Here is a 15,119-nt window from a genome sequence, read left to right on the forward strand (position 1 = left end):
GTGTGAGTGTGAGTGTGTGTGTCTGTGAGTGTGTGTGTGTAATCACCACAAAACACACACAACACCACACACCACTCTTAAACACACAATGACTTTACGGGGGAACTGAGACAGCACTCCACTAAAGAGCACTTCAACCCACCTTGTGTGTGTGTGTTTGTGTGTGTGTGAGTGTGAGTGTGTGTGTGTGTGTGTGAGCTCTCTCTCTCTCTCCCTCTCTCTCCCTCTCCTTTCTCCATCTCCATCTCTCCCCCTCTCTCTCCCTCTCTCTCCCCTCCCTCTCTCTCTCCACCAGTGCTAAGACTCAGAGGTTCCACCCCAGACTCTGATACTTACCACTTTCTCAACCGCCAAAACTGTCGTCTCACGAGACACCCAGACGTCAAGATTACTCAGAGGACATAGTCTCCAGCACACACCTAGGTCCCCTCGGACCCACTCCTCTCGAAACCAGAGAAAGCGGAATCTCTCTCTCTCCCTCCCTTCTCTCTCTCTCTCTCCTCCCCTATCACTCTTGTGAGAGTACACTGTCTCCTCTTTTCTGACAGCAGAGTTGCTCCTGTGGGACTGCAGTTCTAACGCAGGACCCTGCTTAGGAACACTGGATCCAGGTATGAACTAGGATGCTGTGTATATCGTATTAATAACACTGCTAGAATATGAACTGGTCTGCTGTGTATTATAATAACACTGCTAGAATATGAACTGGGATGCTGTGTATTATAATAAACTGCTAGAATATGAACTGGGATGCTGTGTATTATAATAACACTGCTAGAATATGAACTGGGATGCTGTGTATTATAAGGACTGCTAGAATATGAACTGGGATGCTGTGTATAATAATAACACTGCTAGAATATGAACTGGGATGCGTGTATAATAATAACGCTGCTAGAATATGAACTGGGATGCTGTGTATTATAATAACGCTGCTAGAATATGAACTGGGATGCTGTGTATAATAATAACGCTGCTAGAATATGAACTGGGATGCTGTGCATTATAATAACACTGCTAGAATATGAACTGGGATGCTGTGTATAATAATAACGCTGCTAGAATATGAACTGGGATGCTGTGTATTATAATAACACTGCTAGAATATGAACTGGGATGCTGTGTATTATAATAACACTGCTAGAATATGAACTGGGATGCTGTGTATTATAATAACACTGCTAGAATATGAACTGGGATGCTGTGTATTATAATAACACTGCTAGAATATGAACTGGGATGCTGTGTATAATAATGACACTGCTAGAATATGAACTGGGATGTTGTGTATTATAATAACGCTGCTAGAATATGAACTGGGATGCTGTGTATTATAATAACGCTGCTAGAATATGAACTGGGATGCTGTGTATTATAATAACGCTGCTAGAATATGAACTGGGATGCTGTGCATAATAATAACGCTGCTAGAATATGAACTGGGATGCTGTGCATTATAATAACACTGCTAGAATATGAACTGGGATGCTGTGTATTATAATAACGCTGCTGAATATGAACTGGGATGCTGTGTATTATAATAACGCTGCTAGAATATGAACTGGGATGCTGTGTATTATAATAACACTGCTAGAATATGAACTGGGATGCTGTGTATTATAATAACACTGCTAGAATATGAACTGGGATGCTGTGTATTATAATAACACTGCTAGAATATGAACTGGGATGCTGTGTATTATTTTTTGCAGGGCGATGGCGGCTCCAGGCCAGCAGAGGGCACTGTGGAGAGCACAGAGCACAGCAGGCTGTGCTGGGGGCGGGACTTCCAGATCCAGCGGGTGCTGACAGCGTTTAACTCTGCGGTGACCGGAGAGCGCGAGATCCTGCTGGAGCGCTACCTGGAGGGCTGGGATGAGCTGGTGAGGTGAGAGAGCGTTTACACACAGTGACCCCTGTCTCCTAGCTTCCACTCCCTCAAACGAGAATACGCAGCTTTAACAAGAAATGCTATTAATAAATGAAAATACACAAACTTTACTGAGCCACTCCTCCTGCAGGTTCCTGGAGGCTCTGGGGACTGTGATCGGCTTCATCTCCCAGGAGGTGAAGGGCAAGCTCGGGCTGGTGAGGGAGCTGCGTCAGGGGGCCCCCGCGACGGAGGAGGGGGGCCCCTACCGGACCCTGCGCTCCATGATGGCTCACGAGCTGCGGGAGGGGCTGGTGGATTTCCGCCGGCAGTCCCCCTCCGGCTGTCGCACAGTGCTGCGGCTGCACCGCGCCCTGCACTGGCTGCAGCTGTTCCTGCGCAGCGTGGGCCGCAGTTCTGCGGGGGACAGCATGGGGGCGCTGTGCAACGTGGCTTATAACCAAGCACTGGCGCCTTACCATAGCTGGCTGCTCCGGCAGGCCGTGGGCGTGGCTCTCGTGGCGCTGCCAGACCGGGCGGAGTTCTTCAGGATTGTGTGCGGGGCGGAGGAGGAGGAGGAGGAGGAGGAGAGGGAGGAGAGAGAGAGGGAGGGGCGCCAGCTCCTTGAGAAGACAGTCCTGGCTATCACAAGGGTTTATAATATTACACAAGAGGCGTACCAGGCTAACGGCATGCTGGACTTGCCCTAACCGCCCCGCCCCGCCCCGGAGCATCGCAGTCGAAGGAGCAGCCACTAGCAGAGGAAACAGCCAGCTGTCAACACAGGCGGCTCTGGTAAACTGGAATACGTATCAGATGAGCGACTCTCGCACTGTGCTGTGGATTTAGTGACTGCTTGTGCAGATCATTGATCGATAATAGCAAATAGTGCCAAATTTAGAAATATTGTAACAGTAATAAAATATAAAAATGAATGAGCTGTCTTATATAAATGCACACGACCAGCTAGGATACAGGCTGGTTTCACACGGAACGAGTTCCAGGAGAGGGTCACAGGGTGAAATGTGTGTCACCGAACACTGAATTGAAGTTTAAAAAAAAAAAAAAAAAAAACAAACAACTTTTTTTTACCTTTTTTTATTTTGTTTTATAAGAGTTCTGTTGGGCCTTCACTTTTTTTTTTTTTTTTGACTGGGGCCCCTCCCAGTCCCTTCTTCCTGCCAGCCCCTCCCTGTCTCCTCTCCGGGGAGGGTTGGTTAGGGGAGGTATCCACCACCCTCCCTCCAACCAATCCCTCCCTCTCCCCCTCCCCTCCAGGCTGTGCTTGCAAACTGCATTACCCAAATATAAGAAACAAATCATTCACAAAATATAAAATTTTAAAATGCATGAAAATTATTTAATAAAATACAAAAAAAAAAAATATATATATATGCACAAATTAACAATTTTTACAATGATAATAAAAAGAAAGCAAAATGTATAGAACACGTTCCCCTATTTTAAAAAACACTGGGAATCATTCTAGAACTGGAATGTTCCATTACGAAGGCAAATGCGCTGCAATAACACGCTTCGAACGGCAGAGGGCAGCAGATATACACGCTGTAATGGGAGCTTGCACTGATTACAGCTCAGTACCTTAAATACGCAAGAACACCATTTTGGCCAATGAGGGACGTGGAATGTTGGCGGGGGCGGGGCGGGTGACAAAGAAACAAACAAAATAAAAAGTTAGTGTAACAGATGCATCTCCCAGCCTGAAAATGAACACATAAAAAACAATAAAACCAAACTTGTTGTGATCATATTAACACTGGGGTTTGAACTGGAACACTAAAAAAAAAACCTATCAACTGTGTTTGCCTTTTTTTGGTTTTGTAACAAAGCTAATCTTTCTTTGCACACCTGCACATTTTCAACTAAAACCTCCAAGTGCAAAGTGTGTCCAAGTGCAAAGCCATCTCCCAGGAATAACACAGCGCGTCGCCCACTTCAGGTCGGCGTGTCTCTGTGCGCCCGGGTCTTTTAAATAACGCACTAAGGAATATTCGCTAGAAAGAGTCTTGATGACGTCAGGTGATTCTCGGGTATTTGCCAGCCACTCCCACCTTTCACCAGAGCTCAGCACCGCTACGAAAATCAACCACCCTGATCCTAACCCAAGCAAACCCTAAAACCTAATCCTAACACCAACCCTAAAACCTAATCCTAACACCAACCCTAAAACCTAACCTTAACCCAACCCCTAACACCTAACCCAACCCCTAACACCTAACCCCAACCCAACCCCTAACACCTAACCCTAACCCAACCCCTAACACCTAACCCTAACCCAACCCCTAACACCTAACCCTAACCCAACCCCTAACACCTAACCCTAACCCAACCCCTAACACCTAACCCCAACCCCTAACCCCTAACCCTAACCCAACCCCTAACACCTAACCCTAACCCAACCCCTAACACCTAACCCCAACCCCAAACCCCTAACACCTAACCCTAACCCTAACCCCTAACCCTAACCCCAACCCAAACCCTAACACCTAACCCTAACCCAAACCCTAACCCCCAACCCCTAACCCTACCCCTAACCCCTAACACCTAACCCTACCCCTGGACCCCTAACCCTAACCCTAACCCCCCTAAACCTAACCCAACCCTAAACCCTAACACCTAACACCTAACCCCAACCCTAAAACCTAACCCAGCCACAACCCTAACCATTAAGAATCATGCGACGTCCTCAGGACACTTTTTAAGAGATAGTCCAGTGTGCCGCAGTCACCTCCGTCTGCGACAGAGCCTCCTCACGCAGCGCTGCTGCAAACACCCAGCACGCGCCACGAGGCAACGTCACGTTTCAAAAAACCACATCGGAACGCGGTCCGCTTCGCGTGTTTCTGACCGCGTGCAACAGCAACACATCTGCCTGTAAATGTTTGTCGGACGGTTTCCTGGCGCAGAGCGCTTTCTGACCAGCAGCGACCAAAACACAAGCCTGTCCGTCCGTCAGTCTGTTGAGCGTGGAGCTCGTGGCCGGTAGCTCCCGTGTCCCAGGTGTGGTGCTCCCAGCAAGGTTCCACCAGCTGACCCCCCCCCCCCCCCCGGAGCCCTCGCCACCCCCCGGGGGGGAGAGCCCTCACTCCTCCCCAGTCGACCCCCTCTTCACCCTCGCTTTCAAAGGAGTCCTGGCGTTGCAAGCCTGCTTTCTCCAGCGACCTGACAGAGAGAGGAGGGAGTGGAATGAAACTCCGCACAGAGAGAGAGATACAGACAGCAGGCAGTTTAAAATTACATTTCATTAATACCGCCCCCCACCCTCCTTCCTCGGTTTATCGGGGGTGCTGTCAGGGGTCCTGTATAAATCCGCTATATGAAAGGCAGTGATACACAGAGTCGCCCATCAAAGATATAAAGAAGACTCTCGCTGCACAGCGGCTGCAGCCGTTCCTGGTTTTACTGTAAGCTTGATGTAAAACCTGCAATGGGTGGCAAAATGGGTGGTAAAAACGCTGTAATAAAAGTAGCCTCTCCTCAAACGAGAACAAAGCAGTTGAAGATCCTTACTCACCTCTGTCGAGATTGGCGGGCAGCGTAGAGGCCCGCCCCTCCGGGCAGGGCGTGCCTCTGGGCGGCCCCGCCCCCTCCATTCCCTCAGACTCCTCCCCCTGGTTGGCGGAGCTCTCCTGCCAGTCACTGAGCGCTCTCTGGAAGGACTGTGCCAGGCAGCCTGTCAGCTGTCGAACCCGCTCCTCCTTGCTGCACCAGAACACCCTGCACTGCAGCTGCCCGCTCCCACGGCTCTTGCAGATATAGAGGAAGACGTCGGGCCGCGTGGCCCCCGCCGCGCAGCATGCTATGTCCCGCAGGTACGTTTTGGTCAGCTGCCGCCCGGTGGCGATCTCCTTGACCTCCACGTAGCGTGGCCGCACCACCAGGGCGTGGTCCTTGGGCAGCTTGCCCGCCGGCGCCCCCTGCAGGAGCCGGCCAATGGCCTCCTCGGCTTGCTCGGCTTGAAGGGAGTAGATCTTCTCCGTGCCCAGGTAGTGCACCTTGAACAGCGGGTCCCCGTGAGACAGGCTCTCGGTCCGGTCGCGGGTGAATCTGCGACGCAAGGCAGCCGGCGAGTCACGGAGGGTCTTCATCAGGAGAGCCATGGCTTAACGCAGCAGAATCGGAGACTCGGAGATAGAGAGAGAGGCTGAGACAGAGAGAGGAGAGAGAGAGAGAGAGAGAGAGGGTTAGCACAGGGGCTGAGTTTTGTTACTACTCAAGCTGGTAATGGATCCTGAAGTCAGCTTCAACAACATTACTGGGGAGTCGGTTCCAGACTCTCACGATTCTGTGTGAAAAAATTCCTACTATTTTCTGGTCTGAATGCCCCTTTATCTAATCTCCTTTTGTGTGATCCTTGGTCCTCGTTTCTTTTTTCAGATCGAGCCCCCCTGGGTCGACATTGTCAATACCTTTTAGGATTCTGAATGCTTGAATCAGATCGTCTTCTTTGTTCAAGACTGAATAGATTCAATTCTTTCAGACGGTCTGCATATCGATATTCATGCACAACTCCCGCTGCACAGCAGTGCGATCCATTCCTGGTTTTCCTAGGAGTTTAAAAATCACACCGGAGCTTGTTACCTAGACACGCTGCAGGCACTCAAGCTCCTAGTAAAACCTGAAATGGGTGACACTGCTACTCAAAAGGAGTCCTGTTCCTATCTCTGTTGAGTGTTGTTACCTGAACACACACACACTGGGGCTAATCAAGCTTCTAAAAACAGCCCTGACAGGGTTAGTGATGCTGGATCACAAGCAGAGGAATGTTATATATATATATATACATAAACACACTGTGGATATTTGAGTCAACACAGTAGAAATTCCACAGTCCTCCTATGCAGGTCATTTTAAGTTCAGTAAGCTAACAAGCTTCGAGAATTATAGTCACGCAGAATCATGGAACGTTACAGGGAGGGGACTGCCTGTTCCACAGCACTGTCCCCTATTCCAGGTTTTACTACCAGCCTGAGCAGCCTCCAGTGTACAGAGCAAGTCTTTTTAAACTCCTAGTAAAACTAGGAACGGATCAAACCGCTATGCATTGGGAGTCGAATTTATTTTTGGATTTATTTGTACAATTGTGGGTTAGTTTACATAACAAACCCAGTCCAGTGAAAGCAGAATGTGTGAGTCTGTCTGTGTGTGAGAGTCTGTGTGTGTGTGAGAGATTATCTGTGTGTGATGTGTGTGTGTGTTAGATTATCTGTGTGTGAGAGTCTGTGTGTGTGTGTTAGATTCTCTGTGTGTGAGAGTCGGTGTGTGTGTTTGATTCTCGCTGTGTGTGCGTCTGTCTCAGTGTGTGTGTGTGTGTGTTAGGTTCTCTGTGTGTGTGTCTGTCTGTGTGTGTGTGTGTGTGTTAGGTTCTCTGTGTGTGTATCTGTCTCAGTGTGTGTGTGTGTGTGTTAGGTTCTCTGTGTGTGTATCTGTCTCAGTGTGTGTATGTGTTAGGTTCTCTCTGTGTGTATCTGTCTCAGTGTGTGTATGTGTTAGGTTCTCTCTGTGTGTATCTGTCTCAGTGTGTGTTGGACTCTCTCTCTCTCTCTCTCTCTCTCTCTCTCTCTCTCTGTGTGTGTGTGTGTCTCTGTGTGTGTGTGCAGCAGGGTGCAGTTTCGCCCGGTCTGTTTGCATGTTAATTCTACACGACCCTTTTGCTCGGTCTCGAAGCGGCTGCATTGTCTCCGGCTCGGCTATGCTAAGTGCGTGCTGTGTAATGAGTCTGATGTTCTCTTTCTTTGTTGCTGCCGAGAATCGTCTTCCTGTTGAACTCCAATCCTCGTCCGCATTGTTCCCAAGAATAAACATTTAAAAACAAAATCTCACGTCTCTCCCAGTAATTAGCTTGAGCGGGGGGGTTTTTTTTGCATTTGAGATTTCAGTTAAACTTTCAGTTTCATTAGATGATCAACTTCAGCGGTAAACATTCAAACACGCAGGCGCACAGAAAAGTGAATTGATTTAAATATAAGACGTTTCGGCCTGCAATTCCGTCTTCAGCTATTTGAGAAGATGTTTCTGTCTGCATTGTAAATGCGTTACAAAGCGCCTTTGCGATGGTGGTCCACCATGAAAAGCGCTAGATAAAAATACAGACAGATTAGCATTATTAATATAACACGGAGGCTAACTGCAATGGAACCGTAAAAGAAGCAGTCTCCTCACCGCGTTTCCGTGCCGGTGGATCCCAGCGCACTGCCTTCCCTTTTTGCGTGTGTGTGTGTGTGTGTGTGTGCGTGTGTGTGTGTGTTTTTCCTTTCTGATGTGCTCAGTTACCTTCCCAATCGATCTCGGCTCCGCGCAGCTTGATTCCAGGTCTGCAGGCTCCCTTTGGGAAGGTCGAGCGGCTGTCCGGAGCTCCAAACAGGCGCGAAGTGGTTAATTTCAAAGACAACGCGAAGAGAGCTGCATTGGACACCTGCTTCTGCTCCGCAAGAGAGAAAGCCACCTGCACGGCTATAACTAAACTGCTACCTCTAATCCGCTCTGCAGCCTTTGCCTGTGGGCGTAGCGTGAGTTTTTAAAAGGAGAGAGAGAGTGCGCCACGGATACCGTGACGCGCAGTTCCAATTATAATGGAACCACGCAGGTGTTCTTTTTTTTTCCAGGGTTGTGTTGGAGCCGTGCAACGCGCAATCCAAACAGGGGGGAGCGGCGCGGATAGCGATCCGAGATCCGAGATCCGAGATCCGGAGGAAACTAGAAACAGCACGCAGTGTTATTGTAACTCGAGCTGGAAATGTCACACACCAAACTTTGAGAAAATATACCGGGAGAAACAAAACCGACACACAAAAACAGAATTGAAATGTTTCCAAAACCTATCTATTTATTTATTTATTTAAATGCATGAAAGGGTTAGCGAGCGGGCACATTATTTAAAAACAACTTTACTTTATAGCACCTATATAAAATTAAACACTTAAACACAAAATCTGACATGCAAATAACATTGTAAAAAGGGGGGGGGGGAATGTAGCGGACCTCGAAGAAACCGATGTGTGTCTGCAAGACACTATTTCTAAACTGGCTTACCTGTAATGACAACTCGACGGAACAGCTTTAGATCCACAGCGAAACAACACGCCTGTTGCGCTTACTGTAATGACAACGGACTCCAGGTTTTACTGCCCGTGATCAGCTTTATAACAGATCCACAGCGAAACAACACGCCTGTTGCATAGCGCTTTTATCCACTCCAGGTTTTACTGCTACCAGCTTCATTAGCCCCACAGTGTATCTGATTATTAAACTCCCAGTGAAAGCAGGACTGGATCACACTGCTGTGCAGCGGGAGTCTGATTATTAAACTCCTAGTGAAAGCAGGACTGGATCACACTGCTGTGCAGCGGGAGTCTGATTATTAAACTCCTAGTGAAAGCAGGACTGGATCACACTGCTGTGCAGCGGGAGTCTGATTATTAAACTCCTAGTGAAAGCAGGACTGGATCACACTGCTGTGCAGCGGGAGTCTGATTATTAAACTCCTAGTGAAAGCAGGACTGGATCACACTGCTGTGCAGCGGGAGTCTGAGTTGATTAGTTAAACTCCTAGTGAAAGCAGGACTGGATCACACTGCTGTGCAGCGGGAGTCTGATTATTAAACTCCTAGTGAAAGCAGGACTGTGCTTTACAATGCTTGCAGCGGGTGTCTTTACCAGACCTCTCTGTGCTTTACAATGCTTCCCTATGCTTTACCAGACCTCTCTGTGCTTTACAATGCTTCCCTATGCTTTACCACACCTCTCTGTGCTTTACAATGCTTCCCTATGCTTTACCAGACCTCTCTGTGCTTTACAATGCTTCCCTATGCTTTACCAGACCTCTCTGTGCTTTACAATGCTTCCCTATGCTTTACCAGACCTCTCTGTGCTTTACAATGCTTCCCTATGCTTTACCAGACCTCTCTGTGCTTTACAATGCTTCCCTATGCTTTACCAGACCTCTCTGTGCTTTACAATGCTTCCCTATGCTTTACCACACCTCTCTGTGCTTTACAATGCTTCCCTATGCTTTACCAGACCTCTCTGTGCTTTACAATGCTTCCCTATGCTTTACCAGACCTCTCTGTGCTTTACAATGCTTCCCTATGCTTTACCAGACCTCTCTGTGCTTTACAATGCTTCCCTATGCTTTACCAGACCTCTCTGTGCTTTACAATGCTTCCCTATGCTTTACCAGACCTCTCTGTGCTTTACAATGCTTCCCTATGCTTTACCAGACCTCTCTGTGCTTTACAATGCTTCCCTGTGCTTTACCAGACCTCTCTGTGCTTTACAATGCTTCCCTATGCTTTACCAGACCTCTCTGTGCTTTACAATGCTTCCCTGTGCTTTACCAGACCTCTCTGTGCTTTACAATGCTTCCCTGTGCTTTACCAGACCTCTCTGTGCTTTACAATGCTTCCCTATGCTTTACCAGACCTCTCTGTGCTTTACAATGCTTCCCTGTGCTTTACCAGACCTCTCTGTGCTTTACAATGCTTCCCTGTGCTTTACCAGACCTCTCTGTGCTTTACAATGCTTCCCTGTGCTTTACCAGACCTCTCTGTTTTTTGCAATGCTTCCTGTCAAGAACAGTTTTTTTTTTTTTTCATGTCCAGAATTTAATTTCTGATGGCAAGAACAGATTTTTTTTTGATGTCAAGAACAGTACCTTTCACCAGATTTTTGGATATGTAAAATACACAGCACGTCACGATGACCTTGCCAAAAAACACAATTTCCTTATCCCATTATGGTGATTGTTCGCTGTTGAATCAGCCGAGGATGACAAAGAAGTTTGATTTAAACTCCTCGGCCCCTTTACGTCACCGCCGAGTAATTTCCTTCCTGCTGAAGCCTCTGTCTGCAGTCTAGACCGGGCCGGTGGACTCAGCTCGCATTAACCCGTGAAGCGCCGTCGTGGCAACGCTGTCATATTGCGCAGCGCGTTGTGTGACTGTGGTTCGCATGTTCTCTTTCAACTTCGTCGTTTCCAGAACTGAACTCTGCTTCTGTTCGGCCGAAATGTTTCTGTTCATTCAGCAGATGCGTTGTAAATATGCCTGTTATCTGAAACTTATTAAAAAATATTAGCTTGTTTTCCATATATACTTTATTTTAAGTTTCGCTTATGTATAATAAAACAATTCTAATAAATACATATAAATATAAATATAGAACAGTCACATCACCCGAGCACACTGGAGCATTCAACACATTGACACCCGCTTGGACTCTATTAAGTGCGGTTAATTCTCTTGCAAGCAGACGCACGGAGCGCCTCCGCCGCGCTCAGTGAACCGGGTGGAGTCGGTGCCCGGGCGCGGTGTTGTAACGCAGACTTGCGATGGGATAACCGCCCGAGTTGTCGTGTCTTGACTCACCTTGCAATGTGAACCGCGGGGCTCCGGCCGGCTAGGAAGCTTCTCTCTGAACGGCTCGCGTTAATCTAACGGGAAGGAAGGAGTGAGTGAGAGGGAGAGAGGGAGGGAGAGAGGGAGGAGGAGGAGGAGGAGGAGGAGGAGGGGGCTTAACGTGCATCGAAAACATTGATGAGCTAAAGTAGATTTTATAATAATAATAATGTATTTTTAAATATGTGACTTATAGTATTCATGACAACACCCCTTACAAACAAACCATTGTTCCCTTAGAGACATATTTAGAAATACTGCCACAATAGTTTGCTTTACCAGACCTCTCTGTGCTTTACAATGCTTCCCTATGCTTTACCAGACCCCTCTGTGCTTTACAATGCTTCCCTATGCTTTACCAGACCTCTCTGTGCTTTACAATGCTTCCCTATGCTTTACCAGACCTCTCTGTGCTTTACAATGCTTCCCTATGCTTTACCAGACCTCTCTGTGCTTTACAATGCTTCCCTATGCTTTACCAGACCTCTCTGTGCTTTACAATGCTTCCCTATGCTTTACCAGACCTCTCTGTGCTTTACAATGCTTCCCTATGCTTTACCAGACCTCTCTGTGCTTTACAATGCTTCCCTATGCTTTACCAGACCTCTCTGTGCTTTACAATGCTTCCCTATGCTTTACCAGACCTCTCTGTGCTTTACAATGCTTCCCTATGCTTTACCAGACCTCTCTGTGCTTTACAATGCTTCCCTATGCTTTACCAGACCTCTCTGTGCTTTACTGCTTCCCTGTGCTTTACCAGACCTCTCTGTGCTTTACAATGCTTCCCTGTGCTTTACCAGACCTCTCTGTGCTTTACAATGCTTCCCTGTGCTTTACCAGACCTCTCTGTGCTTTACAATGCTTCCCTATGCTTTACCAGACCTCTCTGTGCTTTACGATGCTTCCCTATGCTTTACCAGACCTCTCTGTGCTTTACAATGCTTTACCAGACCTCTCTGTGCTTACCTTATGCTTTACCAGACCTCCTCTCTGCTTCCCTATGCTTTACCAATGCTTTACAATGCTTCCCTATGCTTTACCAGACCTCTCTGTGCTTTACAATGCTTCCCTATGCTTTACCAGACCTCTCTGTGCTTTACAATGCTTCCCTATGCTTTACCAGACCTCTCTGTGCTTTACAATGCTTCCAGACCTCTCTGTGCTTTACAATGCTTCCCTGTGCTTTACCAGACCTCTCTGTGCTTTACAATGCTTCCCTATGCTTTACCAGACCTCTCTGTGCTTTACAATGCTTCCCTATGCTTTACCAGACCTCTCTGTGCTTTACAATGCTTCCCTATGCTTTACCAGACCTCTCTGTGCTTTACAATGCTTCCCTATGCTTTACCAGACCTCTCTGTGCTTTACAATGCTTCCCTATGCTTTACTGTGCAGATGCTTCCCTATGCTTTACCAGACCTCTGTGCTTTACGATGCTTCCCTATGCTTTACCAGACCTCTCTGTGCTTTACAATGCTTCCCTATGCTTTGCCATGCTTTTACTGTGCTGTATTGTAGTTGACTGTGGTTAACTCCGATGTAATAAAGAGTTCCCAATATGAATCGCCACTCTGTTTATCGACGGGAGGGGCCGATGGAGAGCGAAGGACCTGCGTATCCTCGAGTTTTGCGTCACTGCAGCTTCTGCGGTTAGACCGCGATGGAGAGACAGCAATGGGGCTTGTGTTACCTTGACCGACAGATTCACCCAAAGGACGGCCGGGCTATTTTAAGCACTCTTTCCGGGCTGGTCTCGATAAAGCTGCCGATTGAAATCTCATCCTTCCAGTGAATGCGCTTCTATATACAGCTCCAGTTCCGCCACACTCCTGGCTTATTTATTTACAGCTTCAAGAATAGCTTAGAGGCGACCCCTCCTCTCCACTCCCCAGCGGTGAATAAGACTCCAACTGCACAGCAGAAGAAAGAAAGAAAGCGAAACTGTATTATTATTATTATTATTAGTAGTATTAGTATTATTGCCCACCCACTCCCCTGTCTCTCTAAGCGTAAGGAAGATGGAATATATACCGTATTTCTATACATTAATATCTCATTCTGACCCTCTTTCTTCTGCAGCAGCAGTGAGTGGGCTGTGTGCAGGTAACGAGTGAGGTACACGAATACACCGAATATAACAAACAGCAGTACACGAATATACCGTCTTTATATTATTTACTGCTACTCAAGACAATTTTTTAATTAAAACTTATAAATAATTTAAACATTATAGATAAGCATTATATGTATCGTAATATATATATAATATATTATATATAATCCAAGAAGACATGTGGGCTGTTATGTTATAATCATAATATATAACATTTAGTTTAAATAGCGATAAGCTATTCTTCAAGAAACAAATTAATTTTTATATATTCATAAAACGCCCGCATATATCTATTATATATATAATATATATATATATATATATATATATATATATATATGTTATCGGTCTATTCCCAACAGAGGAAGTTAATTTCAGTTTAATTAATGAAAAATATGTGTACTCTCGGGAGAGCCTTGCTCTGGCGCACTAACTCGCCCGCAGTAATCATATATTACTATATGACCTGCACACTAAAGATAATATATATAATATATAGCCATATAATCTGTATATTCTGTTAACATCGTGCACTATAGCGCGCCATCTGCTGGTTATTTGTTAGATGACCGCAATCTCTTATTTTTGTCCACGTTTGCAAATTTGCTATTTTAAGATCATCCTTCCAACGTCACAGTCCGGTTTTTGATGGCTTACAAACATGCACAAATCAGCCAAGCGGCCCCTGCGTGGGAATTAAACAGAGATGGCTTTCTTTCCGCCGCTGGTCTGCTGTGGGAGCGAGTGGCTTCAGTTCCTTTCGCCGGGCAATGGGTTAGGGAGCGTGGACAATTTGCAAAACTTAGATAAAAACGAAGCGGAATTTTAAAATTTTCTTTTTTTTTTTTTTTTCAGCAGATGCGCAGATATGTTTTATTCTGTTGATTTAGTTAAAGTGTTTTTTTTTTTTAAATATATAAATATAGTGAAGTGTGTGTGTGTGCGATTGTGTGTGTGTGTGTGTGTTTGTGTGTTTTGCATTGTTTTCCCAGGACCTCCTTGTAAACGAGGTCTCGGTCTCAACGGGTAAGGTCATCAAACACACCAAATAACTAAATCCAGGAGAGAGAGAGAGAGAGAGAGAGAGAGAGAGAGAGAGAGAGAGAGAGAGAGAGAGAGAGAGAGAGAGAGAGAGATCTCCGCCTCTCTCTGGCTCTCCCTGCCCCTCCTCACTCCTCTTCGCTCAAGCTCTCACGTGTACGTCTCTCACCCTAATGTTATATTTTTTTTAGAGAGAGAGAGAGAGAGAGAGGAGAGATTTACTCTCTCTCCTCTCCTAGTAATTAAAATCTCTCTCTGTCCCCACCTCTCCTACTCTACGTCCTCTCCTCATAGGTCTAACAGAGATGGATTGCTTATTATTATTATTATTATTATTATTATTATTATTATTATTATTATATATTATTATTATTATTATTATTAATGAGTCATTTCAGAAGGCTCTGTCAACCTCCTGCTAACGAGTCACTTTCTTGAAGCGCTGAACCAGCAAGCTGTCTAACCTTGTCAAGTGTCCAGACGCAAAGCAGACTAATCTCCTTACACTTGGCAGTGCAGAAATATTTCTCTTGGCCCCTTTGCTGCGGGAGTGGCGAGGCACAGCAATCAAACTCGAGCCAGGCTAACCTGCATCAGTCAACGAAGCATCTCATGAAAACCCACTCGCGGCTTCTCAAGAGCAGCAGAAAGTTTACAAACGAGAGGAGGCTGTTCTGCA

General features: G+C 46.4%; 2 protein-coding genes across 2 annotated transcripts; one reads left to right on the forward strand and one right to left on the reverse strand.

Moving 5' to 3' along the window:
• Positions 1-1,706: 1,706 nt before the first annotated feature.
• LOC121306463 (ceramide-1-phosphate transfer protein-like) lies at positions 1,707-2,805 on the forward strand (the record flags this gene model as incomplete). Its single annotated transcript, XM_041238185.1, has 2 exons — positions 1,707-1,888; positions 2,022-2,805. Coding segments are annotated over 2 exons (741 nt in total), but the record flags the coding sequence as incomplete, so codon positions are not given.
• A 2,168-nt stretch (positions 2,806-4,973) lies between these two features.
• LOC121306464 lies at positions 4,974-8,854 on the reverse strand. The gene is made up of 3 exons (XM_041238186.1): positions 8,165-8,854; positions 5,406-6,035; positions 4,974-5,053 (listed from the first exon to the last, which is right to left on the reverse strand). The coding sequence occupies exons 2-3, from the start codon at positions 5,989-5,991 to the stop codon at positions 4,974-4,976; spliced, it is 666 nt and encodes a 221-aa protein (XP_041094120.1). The 5' UTR covers positions 5,992-6,035; positions 8,165-8,854.
• Between the last annotated feature and the right edge of the window lie 6,265 nt (positions 8,855-15,119).

Source organism: Polyodon spathula, chromosome 48, assembly GCF_017654505.1.
Source record: "Polyodon spathula isolate WHYD16114869_AA chromosome 48, ASM1765450v1, whole genome shotgun sequence".
Taxonomy (NCBI): Eukaryota; Metazoa; Chordata; class Actinopteri; order Acipenseriformes; family Polyodontidae; genus Polyodon; species Polyodon spathula.

What these genes read in the sequence shown, in the direction of transcription:
- LOC121306464 (XM_041238186.1), bottom strand. Translation starts at nt 5,991, where the DNA reads ATGGCTCTCCTGATGAAGACCCTCCGTGACTCGCCGGCTGCCTTGCGT. An exon ending in GCCCGCCAATCTCGACAGAG is followed by an intron (nt 5,054 to 5,405) that starts GTGAGTAAGGAT and finishes TCTCTCTGTCAG; the next exon opens with GTCGCTGGAGAAAGCAGGCT.